A 22,429-nucleotide genomic window follows, 5' to 3' on the forward strand; every position below is an offset into this window, starting at 1 on the left:
AAATGAAAATTATTTTAGTTTATTTGGCCAACTTTAACATTTATGACATTTAACTCCACCTACTGGCAGTTTTGTTTTTGCTTTATATTAAAAAAAAAAGAAATTTAACAATATATATATATATATATATATATATATATATATATATATATATATATATATATATATATATATATATATATATATATATATATATATATATATATAAAATAAAATTATATAATATATATATTGTTACATTTTTTCCCAAAAATTATATACTTACCCTCATGATTTGGCAAACCTATTTGACCTTCTTTTACAAAACATTAAAGAGATATTTAAGAATGTTGGAACCCAAACTGTTTTGGGTACTGTTTACTGTCATTGCATGAACATAAATTACTAGGTCAATTTTTAAGATATTAATTATAATCCTTTCTTTTTTTTAAATTCAAGTTTTTTATTGTTTTCTTCTGGTTCATGACAAAATAATACAAACACATATTACAAGTGATCACTTGTGGCCTACTAAATGTAAAGCCAGAATGAATACAGTGGTTACTAGGACAAAAGTACAATATTATCAGGAGAACCTGGTGAGCAGTTTTAAATTGTGTTACAAGACATTATCACATAAGACCAAAAGTCTTCCCACACTGGGATACATACAGGGACCCCTGCTTTGTCCTTTTTATGTAATTTGTAAAGTAAACATTCATACGAGGCTGTTATAGTCATTATATTGACCCACTTGTAATCCTTTCTAAACTTTATGTTAAACTGTCTTAGTAATTATGCATAGTAAATGTTGAGTCAAATTTCTAGTATTAGTTTTGCCCTGTAGTATAGATCGTTTTGACTCTCTTTATATTTTCTTTCTCTCCTTTTCTTCTTCAGGCTCAGTGTCGTCTGAGTGAATCGTCGCAAAGGTTGGACCTGCTGCGAGATTCTTTAGATCGACGGTTAGCAGAGCTTCCTGAGGATCATCCCAAAGCTTCTGTTATCAAAGAGGAGCTGGTTTTAGCATCCTCACCAGCCTTCAGCTCTCAACACAGCGCCCCCTACCTGCACAACCAGTACAGCACTCTCTCCAAACCCTCACCCCTCACTGGTACGAAAAACCACATCATTTACACACATAAATTCATGCTTATTTCATTTAGTTCAGTTAAAGTCCTGTGGAGTGTTAATATCTTGACATGTAGTGATCCTGAATATTTTCTGAGATTGTATTATACATCTGAGGCTGCAAACTTCATGCACATTTCAGCTTTTCCAAGAATAGATGAGGTAGAGGTAAAGAGTAACAAAAGTGTCACAGTTAGAACTGCCAGAAGACTTTAATGCGATAGATTCATCTGTATATATGTTTCATTGTATGTATTTGTCTTATTGGTTGTAGTTTGACTGTTTGTTTAATACTGAATGTTCACTTGTCGTCTATAAAGTTCTAACTTTATATAAATAAGACTAATTGTTTATTCTCTAATACTAAAATTGGAATTAACGATTGTGACATTTATTAGATTGCTACATAGTGTCATTAATTTGAATGTTATGTGGTTCATAACGCAAAAAATACATATTTGTATTTTAATTCATTCATTTATTTATTAATTTTTGGGCAAAAGTGAAAATCTGAATCAGTGTTGCCAGGACTGAGTTTGGTTCTGGGCAAGTGGGCTCTTTTTTTGAAACTACATTCATTCATTCATTCATTTTCTTGTCAGCTTAGTCCCTTTATTAATCCGGGGTCGCCACAGCGGAATGAACTGTCAACTTATCCAGCATATTTTTATGCAGCCTTCCTGCCACAACCCATCTCTGGGAAACATCCACACACACACTCATACACTACGGACAATTTAGCCTACCCAATTCACCTGTACCGCATGTCTTTGGACTGTGGGGGAAACCGGAGCACCCAGAGGAAACCCACGTGAATGCAGGGAGAACATGCAAACTCCACACAGAAACGCCAACTGAGCCGATAGTCGAACCAGCCACCTTCTTGCTGTGAGGCGACAGAAATACCTACTGCGCCACTGCTTCACCCCTTTTGAAAATACAGTAGTTGGAAAAGTATAAAGTTGTGGGTTGCGTTTTTTGCGTTACTTTTGTAACATGCCATGGCTGCCAACATTTTTTGTTCTCACGAATACAAAATGAAACATTTCTTAATGGACATTAATCCAGAAGTGCATACCTGGCAGCCCTTTGACTGCTGTATAGCCTCATTCACACTAGGAGCAACTCGCAGTGGCAAAGTGACTTGTGAGAGTTCATATTAACAGAGTTAGCAACTTCCGTCGACTTCCGTCTATGCGAGTGACAGCGACCGTTGGCGACTAGGTGTGCGTGTCGAGCAACGTGACAAAGTTGAGAATCCTTCAACTTTATGCAAATGAAGAGCAACTTTCTTGAGCGACAGCCAATAGGAGGCGCAGTAGAGCTGACGTGATCCTCTCTCAGCTTGCTCCGAGGCCAGTTGTATTCTCCATGTTCTAGAATACAACTTACACAGACCTGCGTTTGCAGCAAGGCACCACCCAGAGCATCAGGCAGCTACAAAGTTGCTGCTGGTGTGAATGAGACATAAGTGAGCAAGTAAAACCGTCTGAGAACACGACTCATATTAAATGAGCAGAACATCAGTAACTTCTACATGTTCCCACTAGGGCTTGGCAGTATGACCAAAAAAGTATTATTTTAAGGGGATGGGGACGTTTATTCGACGGTAACGATATCTTTCTCAATATAGTTTTTTTTAAAAGATAGTTGTTCCAGAAAATGTACAAAAAGGCTATATATAATAAGTGAAGTTTCACAAACTAATTTCAAGCGGAGGACATGATATGATTGACTGGAGCTGGTCTCTCATCTACAATCATTAGTTAGCCAATCAGATTAATCCAAACTCACTATAAGTAGCCTAGCAAAAATTACCCCCTTATCTTCGTTTTCCGAAGAAACCCCCATCCACCCCTTCTCCCCCTTTCCTCCTTTACCACGGGGAGCTCTCGAGAACCACCTGATCTCGCACTCCCCTCACATGCTCTATTGACCAGGCGGGAGCCCTGGGCTCAATTATCTCTGAGCTCAGAGTTCTCTCCCGGGACAGCATGCCAAACCTGCTAATAGCATCAGTCAATATCTAAGTGTGAACTCTTAAAACAAACATAAATATTTAAGAAAAGAACAGGACTTGATCTTATTTGATTATGTTGTATTTTATTTTTAACCTCATAAATCTAGTAAACAAAATATGACTTTAGATGAACAGCAAATTCCACTGTATGCCACATTCCGTTTTGTTTTATGTGGCACATTTTGTTTTATGTGGACAGAACTTATTATTATAAACATTTCTCAAGTAGCATCTTCTCACAGGTTTAAAAGATGTCCCAAGTAACATGAAAATAAAACTAACCAGTTAAATATGAAACGAAATATTAACGAAATGTCAAACCATTTTTTCCTTCAAAAATACTAATTATAAACAATTACAATTCTTGTGTAAATATTAAAAATTAGCGATAAAAAAAATCAACTGCCAGTCTTCCATGTAGCATCTATCGTAGCCTCACACATGGTGCACGTGAGTTGGCTTCTTATTTACATTTTGTGGTATAGACGGAATAAAAAAAACATTTTACAGTACACATTCTATTCCACAGTAACAAATTATATCGTCACACCACCAAGCCGTAGTTTCCACATTAAAATGGGAGCAGCAGTTGACTAATTGGAAAAAAATATATATTTTGGGGGGGGTTTTAGTTTCAGGCAACCCTGGTCGGACTGAACCAGTAGTAAAACCTCTTAACACTGAGATATGCTTGAAGGATCCAATTCTAGCAAATTAAGAAATTAATACATGTATGATTATTCTAATAAGGACAGCACAGTGGCTCAGTGGTTAGCAACGTCACCTCACAGCAAGGTGGTCACTGATTTGATTCCCGAATCGGCCAGTTGCCTTTTCTTTGTGAAGTGTTTGCATGTTCTCCCTATGTTGGCGTGGTCTACCTCCGGGTGTTCTGGTTTCCCCCACAGTTCAAAGACATGCATAGGTGAATTGAATAAACTAAATTGGCCATAGTGTTTGAGTGCGGGTGTGAATGTTAGGTGTTTCCCAGTACTTGGTTGCGTCTGGATGGGCATCCGCTGCGTAAAACATATACCGTTTCCGGTTCATTCCTCTGTGGCGAACCATGATATAGTGTAGAGGACTAAGCCTAAGGAAAATGAATGAATGAAGGAATATTATAATTTTAATGCTGTGCCAACATTTGCCCACGGCGTTAAAATTGGTATCAATAGTATTCAAGTTAGAAAGTCAACATTAGTCGTAATGTACAATCTTCTAATAATGTTTTTTCCCCTGTTTTTGCAGGTCGGCTCCAGGTGACATTATTGGGCTGTATGGGTCTTCTGGAGGTGGTTCCCGGACGCTCTCGTGGTAGCCAGGTGGTTTTACCGTGTTACAGTCCAGGAGAGGGACGATCATTCATGCGCAGTGGAAAAGGCCTGTATAGTCGCAGTGGCAGCGTTAGTGGAAAAACACCCCTCAAAACCGACGAACTCTCCTGTGAGTGTGTGAGGATGTCACGCTTCTAGTGCGTTTTGGCTGTAGTGATGTGCGAGTTCTGATATAACTCAGTAATCTGTTGTGTCTGTCATGTGTGATGACAGCCCTGCCTTGAGCAGAACAGGATGTCGTGCATCTGAGCTTTTAACACATGGGGTGTTGCATTGCCAGTCTGGCAAGTCGTTTGCTGACGTTTGCAACATTTGCAGCTTGTGTTTACTCGCATAGTATATTTTTTGAAAAACAAGTTGTGTTTAGCATCTCAAATGTGCTGCGATTTGTGTTACAAAATGACGTGTATAGTGCAGTAATTACTAGTAAGGCGTACTTTTATTTCTTTTTCTGTCCGTATTGGGGTTTGTTTTGGAGAGGAAGTAAAATACATTTTTATGATATTAGTAGACTATGCAGACGATGCATATATACATTATCTGACAAAAGTTTTGTCATCGATCCCATTATAACCTGACTTCTAGTTCAATCAATTGGAAAATTGGCCGAAGGTAGTTTTTTTCAGATTAATCATCTGTTGAACTGCATCCCAATCATCACAAGTACTGCAGATTGTACATTGATTATTGGAATCCACATGGACCCAAGATTCTCAGAGAAATCAGTCAAGTTTGGTGATGGAAAAATCATGGTTTAGGGTTACATTCAGTATGGGGGCATGCAAGAGATCTGCAGAGTGGATGGCAACATCAACAGCCTGAGGTATCTAGACATTTGTGTTGCCGATTACTGTACAAACCACAAGAGAGGGCAAATTATTTTCATATAAGCCACTTCTGATATCAAATGATGGACTAGAAGTCAAGGTATTATTTGTTGTCCCTAAGGGTGCTTTCACACTAGCACTTTTGGTCCGCTCCCGGGTTCATTTGATGTCATAGTACGGTACGTTTAGCTAGTGTGAACGTGTCTTCTAAACTTGGGTGCGCACGCGTGAACCGTACCCGAGTCCGCCTGAAAGAGGTGGTCTGGGGTGCGGTTCATGTGAACTCTGGTACGGGTCACTTTTGATGTGAATGCAATCGTACCAAATAACGGAAGTGAACCGCCAACTGTACAACAAACTATCATTTTCATAACGTTCGTGTGTGTGTCTGTGTCACGTTTCGTACCTTGGTGACACGCGGTACGGGACTGAGCCAGGACAAACACAGTGATGTCTGCTTGTCTCCTTCAAAAACAGCTCCTGCAGACACTGTGTGATGTTCTGAATGTTTCTAACATTTTTGCGGCAGATGGACGCGAGTCGCTTTCTGTATGTCCAAAACCAAAAGCTTTAGTAAAAGCAGAATGACCATGATGTGCAGACGTCTTTCCATTTCGGCACGTGCTTTCGTGACCGTCACCTAGCAACGGCCTTAAACAAAACAGCAGCTCCATGACGCAAGCGTACCGGGGATCAGAAGGAAAAAAGACAGTATGAACACAAACCAACCGAGGAGGTGGCAGGGGGAAACAATCGAACTTGGGTACGGTCCAGGCAAATGAACCAAGTGTTAAAGCACCCTAAAACTTGGATAGGCGACAATACTTGTCAGTTAGTGTATATAATAGTTATTTAATTTCTTGTGGCTCGCAACAACTACAGAATATTTGCTGAGTGTATTTTGTGGTGGTATCTGTGCTTGTTTTTCGTCAATGACGACCAAGTGTGACATTAAAACATTCATACATTCGATCGTTTATTTAACCGATTTTAAACAGCTGATTCATTAATTTAAAAAAAACCCAAGTGATTCTATTTTCTAAATGAATTATTGAATTATTGACTCACTCAGTTTTTTTCAATACAGTATATAAATACATTTGTAAATAAATGAAAAAACATTACAAGAAAGACAGTATTGTGTCTGAAATACCCTAATAGCACACATACATCACAGAAATGTCTTCTTTTACACCTGGAAGATGTCATTTGTATTTGATAGATCAGGGGTCACCAATCTCGTTTGCGAAGGTCTGGTGCCCTGCAGGTTTTAGCTCCAACTTGCCTCAACACACCTGCTTGGGTGTTTTAAGTATACCTAGTAAGACCTTGATTAGCTTGTTCAGGTGTGTTTGATTAGGGTTGAAGCTAAAATCTGCAGGACACCGGCCCTCCAGGAATAAGTTTGGTGACCCCGGTGATAGATGATAAACAGACATTTAGAATATGTCTTCAAGAGGTTTTTAACTTATGATTTTCATAAAACAGACCTATTAAAGAGTTTAAATCTGATTATTTCACACAGCAGTTTTCCAGAGAATGCACTCTACAAAATAGATCTTGTAAATACACATGCTATGCTATGGTTTGTCAAGTTATTGTCAGATGTGACTTGGATTGGTATTCTTCAGAAAGTGTACAAAAAAGCCTAATATTTGATGGATTTTGGATTTGATGTTTGTTTTGTGTGTGTGTGTGTATAGCGGATGTGAGCGCAGTATTGAAGCTGGACAACACTGTGGTGTGTCAGACGGCATGGAAGATGGTTGGAGAACAGGGCTGGGATCAGACCTTCATCATCGAGCTGGAGAGAGTGAGTTCAGCTCTGCGTTAATAGTAGATTTGCTCAGATTAGAGCTTCAGTATCTGTTTCATTAATTAACGCTCCAGGCATTAGACTGTAATTATAGTTATAAAAATAAAATCCTGCGGATATGTAACATCAGTGTCCCGCTAACTGGAGCGTCTCAAAAAACTCTTACGCAAGCAATGACAAGCTGTTGTTTAGGTTCAGAGGAAAAAAGCACACTGAACATGCAAAGTGATTAACGCTCATGCAAATTAAGACCGGCATGATTCAGCGACTCTTTTACAGTTATTTGTGTGTAATAAGTGGCAAGTGAATGTTTTAAAATATATCTGATCAGCATTTTAAACTAAAAACAAAAACTAAACCTATTTTTTTATTCAATAATTGAAACATTATTAGCTGTTTTATTACAGGGTCCCCGCAGAGTCTTAAAAAGTCTCTAAAATTTCTTTAATTTCAAAAACTAAATTTTAGGTCTTAAAAAGTCTTAAATTCATTAAAATGTTATCTAAACAGGTCTAAATTTTCCTCTGTCCAAGTAAAGCTACCCAGTGGGGCTGACATCCATCCAATCACCAACAATCCATCCTAATAAAACCTTATTTTTTATATTTAAGTTTTATATTTCAGTTTTTTAATGGCAAAGAGATAAAATTTGAAATAGTTGTTAGACATCTTTATAGCAATTTCTTCCAATTAAACTCCCAAATTTCCAATCACACAATTCCTAAGGATAATAACAGAGCAATGTGTCCCTTTACGTTATTTTCCATTCATAGAATTTTTTTTTTACAGGATTAGGAGGGAGTAGATATAATATTTCTATTATTTTTTATTAATTCCATTTCTATTAAATCCAACAAATGCATATTTTTGATCATATAACGAATACTTCACAATAAAAAATACTTTTGAACAATGTTAAACGTGTCATGTTGGAAAAAAGTGTATACAACTAGAGTTTTTTTGTTTGAACACATTAAAGTTGCTAAGAAGTAACAATAATAGTAATATGTTTGTGGCAATTAAAAAAGTCTAAAAATGTTATTCTTAATGGTCTTAAAAGAATCTTAAAATGTCTTAAATTTGACTTAATGAAACCTGCAGAAACCCTGTGTTTTTTTAAAAGGTCTTAAATTTCAAACACTAGTTTTAATAGTTCTTAATTTTCCTATGTCCATGTAAAGTTACCTAAAATTGTTTAAAGACCCATCCAATCACCAGCAATACATCTCTATAAAACTTCAAACAAAAGTTTATATATTAACTTTATTTACCAACATCATTTCATTATCTTCCTTAAAACAGCCGAGGCTCGAACCAGCGACCTTCTTGCTGTGAGACGAAAGTGCTACCCACTTTAAATACTTTTTAATAATAAAATATTTAAATATTTAATACAGCAAATATTATTAGTATAATGACTGTTTACTCTAATTGTTATAGCAAACTAACTAGCTGCATTGCTAAAAAATGAAATAAAATTCTGACAATGTGCTGTATACAAAATTGCCAAATCATAAAATGAAATGAAAAATGAATTAAAGCTAAGCAGAAATATTTAAAAACTTGTAAAAATGGCTCAAGTGCCGAACAAAATTGCTAACAAAAAAACCTGTAAATATAAATAAGCTCAAACAAAACAATAACACATTACGAAAAATATAAACGTAGTACTAGAATAAAGCTTTGATGTTGATGATATTGATTGATTTGTGTGTATGTGTGTGTGCACAGTCCAGAGAGATGGAGATTGCCGTGTACTGGAGAGACTACCGCTCTCTGTGTGCGCTGAAATTTCTCAAGCTGGAGGATTTCTTGGACAACCAGAAACACAAAGTACAACTAGAGCTAGAACCACAGGGACTGCTGCTGGCAGAGGTGCACACTCAACATAACATGTTTCCTGTGTGTTATAAAGAGAGAAATCACATCACAGCCAAATCAAATAAATGTGCTGTAATCATCAGTGTTCACCAATGGGCTGAGTGTATATGTGTACCATCTGTTTGCCTCAGGTTACTTTCTTTAACCCTGTGATTGAGAGGGTTCCACGGCTAAAACGGCAGAAGAATGTTTTCTCCAAGCAGCAGGGTAAGAGACATGGGTACATGTGTTCTGTGTTGGGATGTGCGCATCTATTGATTTATTCATCTAAATTTAACCTAAATTGTTTCGCAGGGTTTTAAATTGTATTAAAAGTGTATAAATCTTTTTAAAGTAATGTAAGACCCTTAAAAGGTATTAACATGTCTTAAATGCTATTAATAATCTTTGATTATACAATTTATATGCCAAGGTTTGAATCAAATACGCAAATATAGGAATGCTGTGTAAATTGATTGTGAAGTAGAGATATGTGCAGGACTGGATTTTTAATCCCGCTCCCGCCAGGTTTTATTCCGCACCCGACCGCTCCGGCTGTATATTCTTTGTTCAACCGCTGCCTAACCCGCCATATTTTCTACTCTAATTTTAAATCACTTGAAAAAGTTTAACTAGTGATAAAACAGTTTGTTTTGGTCACATACTTATTTTTTATTTTAGCGCGATGCGCGGTGGCGCAGTAGGTAGTGCTTTCGCATCACAGGAAGAAGGTCGCTGGGTCGAGTCTTGGTCAGTTGGCATTTCTGTGTGGAATTTGCATGTTCTCCCCGCGTTTGCGTGGGTTTCCTTTCCTCCACAAGTCCAAAGACATGCGGTACAGGTGAATTGGGTTAGCTAAATTGTCCGCATGTTTTTATGAGTTTGAATGAGTGTGTATGGATGTTTCCCAATGATGGGTTGCAGCTGGATGGGCATCCACTGCGTGAAACATGTGCTGGATAATTTGCAGTTTTTTTCCGCTGTGGCGACTCCAGATTACTAAAGGAAGACTTTTTTATAAGAAAGTGAATGAATGAATGGTTTCTGATTTTCAAAACATTTCAAAATCGGTATTGGAATTGGCCAGTTTGTGCTTTTTTACAATAAGCATTTAGTAAATATACAAGCTAAAATGTCCCCAGTGTTACAGGGTTTACTCTAAAAAAGTGGCAATGGGGTCCTAAAATGTATGGAAACGTTGTTAAAAGTCTTAAGAGGTACAGTGTTGAATTAAACTCAGTGATTCCTGTATATACCCTGCTTTACCTTTGGCTCTGTAAAGATTGCCACCTTGCAATACAAACGTCATGGATTAATTTGAAACCAACAACTGATTTAAAAAAAAAAAAGAAAACGTATAATAATACTAAAAATGAACAATAATTCAATTCAATTTATTTATAAAGCACTTTAAAACAGCCCAGTTGACCAAAGTGCTGACAACAAAGAGTAAAACAAACTTTAAAATACAAATAAATAAACATAAAATTTCAACGTCTCACGCTGTGCTAAAAGCCAAATTGAACAAGTGGGTTTTAAGCAGAGATTTAAAAATAGTAATGGAAGAGGCCTGTCTAATGTACAACGGCAGCTCATTCCACAATTTTGGTGCAGCCACAGGAAAAGCCCGATCCCCTCTGAGCTTTCGACTGGTCCTGGGCACACCCAGGAGGAGCTGGTCGGCTGACCTGAGTGAACGAGAAGGAGTGTAGGGACAGAGAAGCTCAGAGAGGTAAAGGGGTGCAGTACCATTTAGACACTTAAAAATAATTAAAACTTAAAATGGATCCTGAAATGCACGGGCAGCCAGTGAAGAGAAGATAAAATCGGGGTGATGTGCTCGTATTTGCGTGTGCCAGTTAAAAGACGTGCAGCTGCATTCTGAACCAGTTGCAGTCAAGAGATCGAAGACTGACTCACCTCAAAATAAAGGGCATTGCAGTAGTCCAAGCGGGAGGTTGTAAAAGCATGGATTACTGTTTCAAAGTGCTTGTGCGATAAAACATGCTTAATTTTGGCCAGTTGTCGTAAGTGAAAGTGTCACGTGAGGAGATCAAAGCAAGAAACAACAGAGACGAGGATCCAAGTGCAGATAAAATAAGATTATATTTAAGCAAAACAGGGACAAACAGAAGTGGCTGATACAAAAAGGACAATCCAAAAACTTAGTCAAAAAACTGGCAAAAGGTCAAAAATAGATGGCAAACAGGAATCAAACAATAAACAAGGCTAAAGTCAAGAAACAGGCAAAACAACAAGAAGCTAGGACATGCAAAGTACGTACATCAACATCAAAGACTCCGTACTAAACTGGTGTACGTGTGGTGTATAAACAGTCTAAATGATCAGTCATCACAAGTCTCAGCTGTGCCTCATCAGCCTTGATGAGCAGCTGGTGTTTGGCATGGCCTGATAGGACTTGTAGTTCCTAAACATGACATTTGTAGTTCTCCAGCGATCTGTCAGGAAGGATCACTAGTGAACATAACTGAGAAAATAATAATAATTAACAATAATAACAATAATGATCATTTACCCACCTTTTTCTCTCACTCGTGTTTCTAAACTTTGCTCAAATTCTTTTTTCCGTTGATCACTAAGCAAGATATTCAGATAAATGTTGTGCCATTTACATCCATAGTAGGAATTAAAAATACTATGAAAGTCATTGGCTGTTTTTTCACCATTCTTCAGTATATCATCCTTTGTGTTCAATAGAAGAAAGAAAATCAAACAGATTTGGAACAAGAGGATGGGTAAATGATGGCATGAGGTCAGTGAGCTCCATCTAGTGGTCAGTGTTGTAACTTTTCTCTTTTGTGTATGTGTTTGTTTGTGATCATACACAGGTAAAGCATTTTTGCGAGCTCGACAGATGAACGTTGATATTGGCACATTCGTGAGGTTACTGAGGAACGCCATACCAACCGTCAACAACACAGGAACCTACAGCCCTAACGCGCACACTCTACAGACTGGGTAAATCACACACACCATCAGATGTGCCTGTACCATCTTCCGCAATTTGTAATAACAGTGTCAACAAAACAAAAACGGTTGCTTGTGTATCTTTTTGTTAAGGTTATAATGTTACACAAATAGTACATATTTAGATAAAATGGTAGATTTACATCTTTGTCATCCTGTTTATTATTTATAAAAGTCTAAAATGTCCATACTTAACTGAAATTACATTTGTTCTTAGATATTTTTTTGCAGTTACTAACATATGTGTTTGTTACAGGGAGATATCAGTGGAGAAGTTGAGTTTAGATTTTGATTCACCAATGAAGGTGGACATCCGGCGGGAGGTGACAGATATAAGCACTCCGGTTAGAGACTTTCTCTCTCTTTTAACGTCTTTATTCTTTCTTTTTTTTTTACTTTAAATCCTCTCATATGTAAGCTTTTTCCCTTCCTCCATAACCCCTCCCATCTACTTTAACCCCTCCTCTTTAAATGTAATTCCTCCTGTTTAACTACTGTATAACGCCTCTATATTTAGCCCCTCTTATAAAGCAGCTTCTCTCTTATTCTTTTCATCTCTGTAGCCTCCTGTTTTTCTGTGATTCTTTTTTTATATGTAGACCCTCTCATCCACCCTTAACTCCTCTTATTTATATTCCCCGTTTTATCTATATGTAACTACTTTATAATGAACCCCTCTCATTTATCTGTAACTTCTCCTCTTTACATTTATCCCCTTCTAACTATCTGCAACTCCTATTTATGTTAAACCTCTCCCATCTATATTTAACCCCTCCGCTTTATATTTAATCTGTTATATCTATATGTAACTCCTTCATATTAAGCCCCTCCCATCTACCTGTAACTCCTCCTCTTTATATTAAGCCCCTCCCATTTATCGGTAACCCCTCCTCTTTATATTTAATCTGTTTTATCTATATGTAACTCCTTTATATTAAGCCCCTCCCATCTACCTGTTACTCCTCTTCTTTATATTAAGCCCCTCCCATCTATTGGTAACTTCTCTTTATATTAAGCCCCTCCCATCTATCTTTAACCCCTCCTCTTTATATTTAATCTGTTTTATCTATATGTAACTCCTTTATATTAAGCCCCTCCCATCTACCTGTTACTCCTCTTCTTTATATTAAGCCCCTCCCATCTATTGGTAACTTCTCCTCTTTATATTAAGCCCCTCCCATCTATCTGTAACCCCTCCTCTTTATATTTAATCTGTTTTATCTATATGTAACTCCTTTATATTAAGCCCCTCCCATCTACCTGTTACTCCTCTTCTTTATATTAAGCCCCTCCCATCTATTGGTAACTTCTCTTTATATTAAGCCCCTCCCATCTATCTTTAACCCCTCCTCTTTATATTTAATCTGTTTTATCTATATGTAACTCCTTTATATTAAGCCCCTCCCATCTACCTGTTACTCCTCTTCTTTATATTAGGCCCCTCCCATCTATCGGTGAATTCTCCTCTTTATATTAAGCCCCTCCCATCTATCTGTAACCCCTTCTCTTTATATTTGATCTGTTTTATCTATATGTAACTCCTTTATTAATGTAACTCCTTTATTAAGACTCTCCTATCTATCTGTAACTCCTCTTTATATGAAGTCCCTTCCATCTATCTGTAACCCCTCCTCTTTATATTAAGCCCATCCCAACTATGTATAACTCTTCCTCTTTATATTAAGCCCCTCCATTTATATCTGCAACTCCTCCTCCTTATAATGCACCCCTTCTATCTGTCTGCATCTTCTTCTCTCAATATTAAGCACGTCCCATCCATAACTTCTTCTCTTTATATTTAGCCCCTTCTAACTATCTGCAACTCATCTTTATATTAAGCCCCTCCATTTAAACCTGCAACTCCTCCTCTTTATAATGCACCCCTCCCATCAGTCTGCATCTCCTCCTCTCTATATAAAGCCCCTCAAATCTATATTTTATACCCCTATATTTTGCCCATTCATCTTCATAACACCTCCCCGTTAAATCAAGCCACTCCCATCTATCCATAACCCCTCCTCTTTATATGTAAACTGTTCTGAGTATATGTAACTTCTTTATAATGAGCCCCTCCCATATATCTACAGCTCCTCCTCTTTATATTAAGCTCCTCCCATCTGCCTGTAACTACTACTTTTTATATTTAACCTATTAAGTCTTGATAAACCTATTAAATTTCTTTATAATGAACACCTCTCAACTATAATCACTCCTCTATAAATTTAGTCCCTCCTATCTATCTGCAGCCCCTCCTCTTTGTATTTAGCCCCTCCCATTGGTCTCTAACTCCTCCCCTTTCTTTTTTTCTTTCATAGGAGAGGCAGCCGTCCACCGAGCCTCTCTCTGCTCCAGACGTCACCACGCCTATCAGAACACACTCATTGAGCAGGTACCGTCAAACACATAACTCCCACTATATCTAAGGTATTTTTGTGTTTTTTAAGTGTGTGTGTCTGTGTGTGTGTGTGTGTGTGTGTGTGTGTGTGTGTGTGTAGTAAACAGAAGAAGACTTCTCTGAGCCTGCAGGATTTCCGACTAATTGCAGTTCTTGGCAGAGGCCATTTTGGAAAGGTGATTTTCTGCCTTCTTCACCCTCAGCTTCTCTTTCTCTTTGAGTTTAGTTTCTCATGTCATATCTGTGTCTATCAGGTGCTGCTGGCGGAATATAAGAAGTCAGGGAGTATGTATGCCATTAAAGCTCTAAAGAAAGGAGACATTGTAGCCAGAGATGAAGTAGAAAGGTAAACATAAGAGCTTTTTTTTCGGGGATTTTGCTTTGAGTTGAAGTTTGTTCCTGATTTCTTTATTTTCTTTCTCTGTTTTTTCATCAGTTTGATGTGTGAGAAGCGTATTTTCGAGGCAGTGAACGGTGCACAACACCCCTTCCTTGTCAACCTGTTTGCGTGTTTCCAGACTCCAGAACATGTGTGTTTTGTGATGGAGTACACAGCAGGCGGTGACCTCATGATGCACATACATGCAGACGTCTTCACCGAGCCACGGGCTGTGTACGTACACCCTGTTTTAGCCAGGTTTTGTTTACTGTATAATTAAAAATCTCAAAATCATCTACAGCAGAGTAGATAAGGATATTTTAAAACGTCTTTTATGTTGGGCTCAGTCTATGTTTTAAACACATTTTTTTGCATTCTTGCTTCATTCTTCAGTTTCACATGAATGGGTTTTTGCTGAAGACACTTTTTTGAGTTCATATTATATACAGTTGCAAAGTTAATATTTGGGGTAGAAGATGAAAATATCATAATAAATAAATATACTTGATTTTTTGTGTGTTTGTCTGTGTTGCAGGTTTTATTCTGCTTGTGTAGTTTTAGGGCTTCAGTTTTTACATGACAACAAGATTGTGTACCGGTGAGTATGCAGGAAATAAGATCTCTGCAAATGTTCTTTGTTTTTAAAGAATGTTACATGTGTTTGTGTGTTTTTTTAACAATTGTATTGATTAAAATAACCTGAAAAATCACATGTACAAATCCTTTGGCAGCAATTACAGCCTCAAGTATTTATGAATATGATGCTGCAAGCTTGGCACAGCTGTCTTTGGGAATTTTTGCCCATTCCTCTTTGCAGTAGCTCTCAAGCTCTATCAGGTTTGATGGGAAGTGATGATGTACAGCCATTTTCAGATCTCTCCGGAGATGTTTAATAGGAGTTAGGTCTGGGCTCTGGCTGGGCCACTCAAGGACATTCACTGAGTTGTTGTGAAGCCACTCCATTGATATTTTGGCACTGTGCTTTGGGTTATTGCCCTGCTGGAAGATGAACCGTTTCCCCAGTCAGATATCAAGAGCACTCTGAAGCAGATTTTCATTCAGGATGTCTTTGAACAATGCTGCCTTCATTTTTCCCTCTACCCTGACTAGTCTTCCAGTTCCTGCTGCTGAAAAACATCCCCACAGCATGATGCTGCAACCACCATGTTTCATTATAGGGATGGTATTAGCCTGGTGATGAGTTTTGCATGGTTTTCTCCAAACGTAACGACTGGCATTTACTCCAAAGAGTTCAATTTTAGTCTCATCAGACCAGAGAATTTAGTTTCTTATGGTCTGAGAGTCCTTCAGATGCCTTTTGACAAATTCTAGGTGGGAATGGCATCTGTCTGCTCACTCAGCTTAGATAGCCGGCCAGTTCTAGGAAGAGTCCTGGTGGTTCCAAACATCTTCCACTTATGGATAATGTAGGCCACTGTGCTCATTGGAACTTACAGAGCAGCAGAAAGTTTTTCTGTAACCTTCCCCAGCCTTGTGCCTCGAGACAATCCTGTCTCAGAGGTCTACAGACAATTCCTTTGTCTTCATGCTTGGTTTGTGCTTTGACATGCACTGTCAACCCTGAGACCTTATAAAGACAGGTGTATGCCTTTTTTAAATCATGTCCAATCAACTGAATTTATCACAGGTGAACTCCAATCAAGCTGCTGAAACATCTCAAGAATGATCAGTGGAAACAGAATGTACATGAGCTCAATTTAGAGCTTCACTGCAAAGGCTGTCAATACTAATGTACATGTGATTTTTTCAGGGTTTTTATTTTTGATAAATTTGCAACAATTTCAAAAAATATTTTTTTACATTGTCATTATGGGGTATTGTGTGTAGAATTTTGAGGAAATAAATTCATTTTGGAACAAGGCTGTAACATAAGATAATGTGGAAAAAGTGAAGCGCCATGAAAACTATATATTCTGATATATATAGTTTTATATATAGAATATTTTGAATATATATATATATATATTCTCACACAGTCAAAATGTTTGTTTTTGTCTTCCAGAGATCTTAAATTAGACAACTTGCTGCTTGACACAGAGGGTTATGTGAAGATTGCCGACTTTGGATTGTGTAAAGAAGGTAAAAGCCTCTTTTTGGACTTTGATTATTTCTTTGTTTTCCTTTATCACCCATCTGATGACGTTGTTGCTCATGTTGAATTGGGATGTTTTTGTCTCTTATTCTCAGGTATGGGTTTTGGGGACCGGACCAGTACGTTCTGCGGGACTCCAGAGTTTCTGGCTCCAGAGGTTTTGACAGACACATCGTACACCCGTGCTGTGGACTGGTGGGGTCTCGGAGTGCTTATATATGAAATGTTGGTGGGAGAGGTGAGCTTGTTTTAGGCTTTTAGATATGAAATACTCTTTCAGAATCGTGAGAGATGTGTCTGATCTGAAACTGTCTTGCCAGTCCCCATTCCCAGGTGATGACGAAGAGGAAGTTTTTGACAGCATAGTGAATGATGAAGTTCGATACCCCAGGTTCCTGTCCGCAGAGGCCATTGGCATCATGAGGAGGGTAAATAAATCACACAGTTGACAGAACTTTTTGAGAAATTATATTTTACCAATGTCTTTCTGTCTATGTTATTCAGTGAGTTTGAAGAATTTGTTTTGGTGTATTTTGTGTTCAAAAGTTACTAAGGAGAAATCCAGAAAGACGACTGGGCTCCAGTGAGAAAGATGCAGAAGATGTAAAGAAACAGCCTTTCTTCAGGGTAAGAGAGATGTTTAATCTTTTGAAAACTGTTGGTCTGAGTTACGATTAAATTATCAATAACTCTTAAATTATCCAACTTCTCATGAAATTCTCTGCCTATTGCACAACACTTGCACTTGCACTTGCACATAGATTTGTTTCTAATGTTGGTGAATTTGGAGTATTAGAGTATCAACAGGCACAGGGCGTCAGATTGACGTTGTACCCCAACATTGTGGGACGTTGCATTTTGTTTGGAAAACGAAAATCAGGTTAACCTAAATACAACTAACTATCAACATCTAAAGATGATACAGCTTGACGTTGTGTGGACGTTACCAATGTGATATATCAGATGTTGAACTTTGGTTGCCATACCTGTCAGTATTTGACATCAATATGACGTTGGTTTAAGATATTGGCTCGATGTTGGATTTTGGTCACATTCCAACACAACCTAAAATACACACAATACATTGTAATTTCACGTCGTGATTGGACGTCAAAATAACATTGTTCTTAGACGCTGACAACCTAAATCTAACCTGATATTAACGTCTTATGATGTTGTCTGTCTGCTGGATTTAGTCTCAAAAGTCAAGTATGGCATTCACAAAACCACTTTTTTTTATTTAAAAGACAATATTCTGAAAATGTTGAAAATAAGTAACCATAAACATCCGATGTAGGAAAAACAAATACTATGGAAGTCAATGGTTACCGGTTTTCAACATTCTTCAAAATATTTTATTTTGTGTTCAACAGAAGAAAGAAACTAAAAATAGGTTTAAAACAAGTGGTGGATGAATAAATGATAATGGAATTTTCTTTTTATTGTGTGAACTATGCCTTTAATATACCTAACGTGAATAAATTGTGCAGTGGTTTTGTGCAGAACCAAGAGTTAGTTGACTGGCAAAGAGTCAAATGTTCTCTCTTGTTTAGTACCTGATAAACGTCTTGCAGTGATGTTTACTATCAATTGTAAACTGTTTAATAATGATTAATTGACAATAGTCTAGCCTTGTCAAAATAAAAGCATGAATGGCTTCTTCACAAAGGGCTACAGTTATTAAAAAAATAAAAACTTAATATCAGGGTTCCCTCGGATTCAAGGCCTGGAAAGTACTTAACATAGGTCCTTGAAAGTGCTTAAATTACATGTAAAATAAAATTTGTTTATGTGTATATTCAATGAGTTGTACTCAATTGTCAAAAACAGAAGGAAAAAACAGAGAAATCTTAAAGGGCATCTATGATGAAAATTGAGTGATATAAGTCTGTTGTTCGGGAAAACGTGGGAACCCTGTAATAAGCTTGTCTTCTTTTTCTTTCCCTCAGAATATGGACTGGGAGGCTCTTCTCCTCCGCAAACTCCCTCCTCCTTTTATTCCATCCATCGGAGGAAAAGAAGACGTCAGCAACTTTGATGAGGAGTTCACGACAGAAGCGCCGACTCTCACTCCTCCCCGCGAGCCTCGAGTGCTTTCGCGCAAAGATCAGGACAGTTTCCGGGACTTCGACTATGTGTCTGACCTCTGCTGAGAGCGGCTTCACTGTGATCGTGCTTATAGAGACATTTCTCCTCCGTGACCAGGAGGACAAGAGTGGCCAATTTGAGTGTGTGAATTGTGAATGTGCTGGACCTGAGAAACACTGTGATGGAGGAAAAGGTCTGGAATACAGTTAGAAATGGATCAAAGATGGAAATAGTTAGTTGGTGGCAGATTTAAAGGTGCACTTGATAAATCACACTGACGGCTAGTGGTATGGTTGAATCACACTGAAGAATTCAATTAGCCGACTGTATTGACCTTATTCTTCAGTGCGATTGTTTTAGAACAGGGTTTTTGCCCAAACTAGGTCCTGGACGTCCGGTGTATTACAGGCATCAACTTGCCTCAGCCCACCTGCACGGATGTTTCTAGAAAGCCTAGTAAAGCTTGATTAGATAACACAGGTGTGTCTGATTGGAGCTGGAATTAAACCTTGAAGGACACTGGCCCTCCAGGACTCTGGTTGCGTCCGAAATTGCATACTTCCATACTATACAGTACGCTAAAATCAGTATGTGAGCCGAGTAGTATGTCCGAATTCATAGAATTCGAAAATCGGTAGGCGAGAAGTACCCGGATGACTTACTACTTCCTGGCGAGATTTTGAAGTGCGCATCTCATGCACGCTGTGCTATCCCATAATGCCCCGTGAGAGAATTCATGAATGGAAGTGAGGCGACGCAACTGACGCAGGTAGGTCACGTGGCCATGACAAAATGGCGGATGTAGTACGTCCGAATTCCATTCATACTTTTCACATTCATACTGTATAGAACGTACTTCTATCTAACGGCCGAGTAGTACGTTTAAATTCAAATGCAGTACCTACTGAGTAGTAGGCGATTTCGGACGCAGCCTCTGTTTTAGAACTTCCGATTTAGTTACCTATGGCAGAAATGACTAGGGATAATAAACGACAGAAACGGTCAAACTACTTGCTCTGCAAACAAGTGTGTTCATGACTGTACATTAAAAGTAGAATAATACAATAAGAAAATACCACTTCGCAATATCAAGCAGCAGAACGAGCTGTTTTTAACGTCTAAAAATCAATGGAAGTCAGTAAAACTGGATGTTTGGAGACAAATAGATTCCTACACATGTGTAAAGAATAAGTTCAATACGGGTTGTATCTAAAATCGCCCCCTATCCCCTTAAATAGTGCACTCTTTGAGGCAGCAGCCATTTGTAGTGGTCTCAAAAACCATAGTGGATGTTAAAAAGTGCACTTAATCCCACAATGCACCGCAATAACCACTATACACTAAATGGCTGCATTCAAAATCACATACTTTCATACTATACAGTATGCCAAAACAGTATGTGGGCCGAGTAGTATGTCTGAATTTACCTATTTTTTCCAGCGAGATTCTAAAGTGCGCATCAGATGGATGCTACGGTATCCCATAATGCTTCGCGAGAGAATTCATGAATGGCAGTGAAGCGACACAACTGATGTCGGTAGAACATGGATCATGACAAAATGGCAGATGTAGTACATCCGAGTTCCATTCATACTGTATAGAACAGGGGACTCAAACTTTAAACACCCTCACGGCCCGCACTCCTCATCCCTCCGACCTGCAACGAAATTCGGCGCCTCCCCCCACCCTGTGGCCTTTAGTTCAGGATCACCTCTTCTACCTTAACCCCCTCACCCTTCTGATCTTTAGTTTGCAATCGTCTTCCCACCCCCGCTCTTCAGTTTGCGAACCACCTCCCTCCTCCGTTTTTCAGTTTGAGTTTGCAGACTGAAATAATATTTTTGTCTGACCACAAGGTGGCATCAATCCTATGTCTTCTTCTTCTCCTTCACTCTATAAGTAAATTATATTAGTTGACTAATGTAGGGTATAGTGAATGAGGGTATATAGGAAGCGATTTCGAATACAGACATGCACAGACATGCGCCCGAAATCGCCTACTACTCAGTGAGTACTGCATTTGAATTTAAACGTACTACTCAGCCGTTAGAAAAGTACTTTGTATACAGTAAGTCAGTAGTATGAATGGAACTCGGACGTACTACATCTGCCATTTTGTCATCATCATGTAACCTACTTCACATCAGTTGCGTCGCTTCACTTCCATTCAGGAATTCGCTCACAGTGCATCATGGGATTGCGTAGCATCCGTCCAATGCGAACTTCAGAATCTCGCCAGAAGTAGTAGGTCATCTGACCTACCGTTTTTCGAATGCTATACGGACAGACTACTCAGCTCGCATACTGTTTTAAGCGAACTATATAGAATGGAAGTACGCAATTTCAAACGCCGTTATGGATTATTTTTAATTGGCCGTCGTTGATTTATGCTTGTCATGTGATCTCAAATTGGTGACCCTCTTCACCCAACCTTTTATCCTGTAGATTTAAATTGATTTTATTAGCACAGCAAACATTGAACATTCCAATATGGTTTCTGTTTGGTTCCCATTTGAGTATTTTTGGAAACCTAATAAGAACGGGAGGCTTTTTAGGGAGGCTGCTTGAAGAGAACTGTTCCGGGAATGTTTTATTTACACTTTTTAAGAAAACTTTCCTGGCAAACCAACAGAAAACATTCTGGAAACCAATAATGGTATGACTTATATGTAATCATAATATACGTTTAAAAATAGAAGAAAAAACTATCAAGTGCATCGTTAAATCTGCTAAAATTGATGGTTTGTCTTAAAGTGTCATATGCGCTTTTGAATAATGCATCTTGTCTTATGAAAGACATTGTGAAGATCTTTTATAAAACTAGAAGCAAGTCAATAAAGGTCACACAGAAACATCTCATGGAACTTTTACATGTAAACGTTACGAGCATGTTGGGAAGTGTATTTCTGTTCACTCTTTCTCCATTCTTCTTATAACTATTCTAACAGGATGATACTGTTTGAATAACTTTCATTATCCAGACCCGATGTGGACCACAAACTCAAAGGAACTTGTTTAAGGGACTCTCCTGCAGACACTGTGACTTTAAATGTAAAAACGAGATAGACTGAGAGCAGAATTGTTGGCTGATTTACAGTAAACTTGATGAATGTGTCCCAGCTCTTAATGGAGTTTAAGCCTCTTTAGACTTGTTTAGTCTGGGTTATTTCATATCTAAATACATCATGCGCTTCATCTGTTACATGTGGAAGTCAAGCATATTGAAATACAGAAGAGCAGACGTGTTTGAAGACAGTGTGGTCTCCATTTCATTAAGTGCACTTTTTAGTATGGTTACCTTGAAGAATTTATTACAAAGACAAGTAAAGCTTTTATATATAGTTTGTTTGAAGAAAATACCTTAAAATAATGTTCCTCTCTGCCCTGCTTTTTGTCCATCTTTTCATCTTTAACTTCAATCTTTAAGCCAAACAATAGATGTAGAATGTAGTGTACATCAAATGACAGAAATGAGAAATGCGAATTAGTTCCGCCGTTA

At 38.1% G+C, this 22,429-nt stretch overlaps 1 protein-coding gene across 6 annotated transcripts in view; it reads left to right on the forward strand.

The window, feature by feature from the left end:
* pkn1a (protein kinase N1a) overlaps positions 1-22,181 on the forward strand; it is an 81,286-nt gene extending 59,105 nt beyond the window's left edge. For 3 of the 6 annotated variants that reach the window (XR_012407861.1, XR_012407850.1, XR_012407834.1), the window contains exons 6-23: positions 880-1,093; positions 4,379-4,573; positions 6,995-7,104; positions 8,839-8,982; positions 9,120-9,195; positions 11,817-11,946; positions 12,212-12,299; positions 14,271-14,344; positions 14,451-14,526; positions 14,605-14,696; positions 14,787-14,963; positions 15,265-15,327; positions 16,753-16,829; positions 16,938-17,080; positions 17,163-17,270; positions 17,389-17,469; positions 18,792-20,478; positions 21,036-22,181. Coding sequence is in view for 3 of the 6 variants with exons in the window: in XM_005160051.5 (XP_005160108.1) it covers positions 880-1,093; positions 4,379-4,573; positions 6,995-7,104; positions 8,839-8,982; positions 9,120-9,195; positions 11,817-11,946; positions 12,212-12,299; positions 14,271-14,344; positions 14,451-14,526; positions 14,605-14,696; positions 14,787-14,963; positions 15,265-15,327; positions 16,753-16,829; positions 16,938-17,080; positions 17,163-17,270; positions 17,389-17,469; positions 18,792-18,995 (2,052 nt within the window). In the remaining 3 variants the exon portion in view is untranslated. Of the gene's footprint in view, positions 1-879; positions 1,094-4,378; positions 4,574-6,994; positions 7,105-8,838; positions 8,983-9,119; positions 9,196-11,816; positions 11,947-12,211; positions 12,300-14,270; positions 14,345-14,450; positions 14,527-14,604; positions 14,697-14,786; positions 14,964-15,264; positions 15,328-16,752; positions 16,830-16,937; positions 17,081-17,162; positions 17,271-17,388; positions 17,470-18,791 lie in introns of all 6 variants that reach the window. The other 3 variants (XM_005160051.5, XM_684239.8, XM_005160050.5) reach the window with 1 other exon arrangement.
* Positions 22,182-22,429: the final 248 nt, after the last annotated feature.

Source organism: Danio rerio, chromosome 1 (genome assembly GCF_049306965.1).
Source record: "Danio rerio strain Tuebingen ecotype United States chromosome 1, GRCz12tu, whole genome shotgun sequence".
Lineage (NCBI taxonomy): Eukaryota > Metazoa > Chordata > Actinopteri > Cypriniformes > Danionidae > Danio > Danio rerio.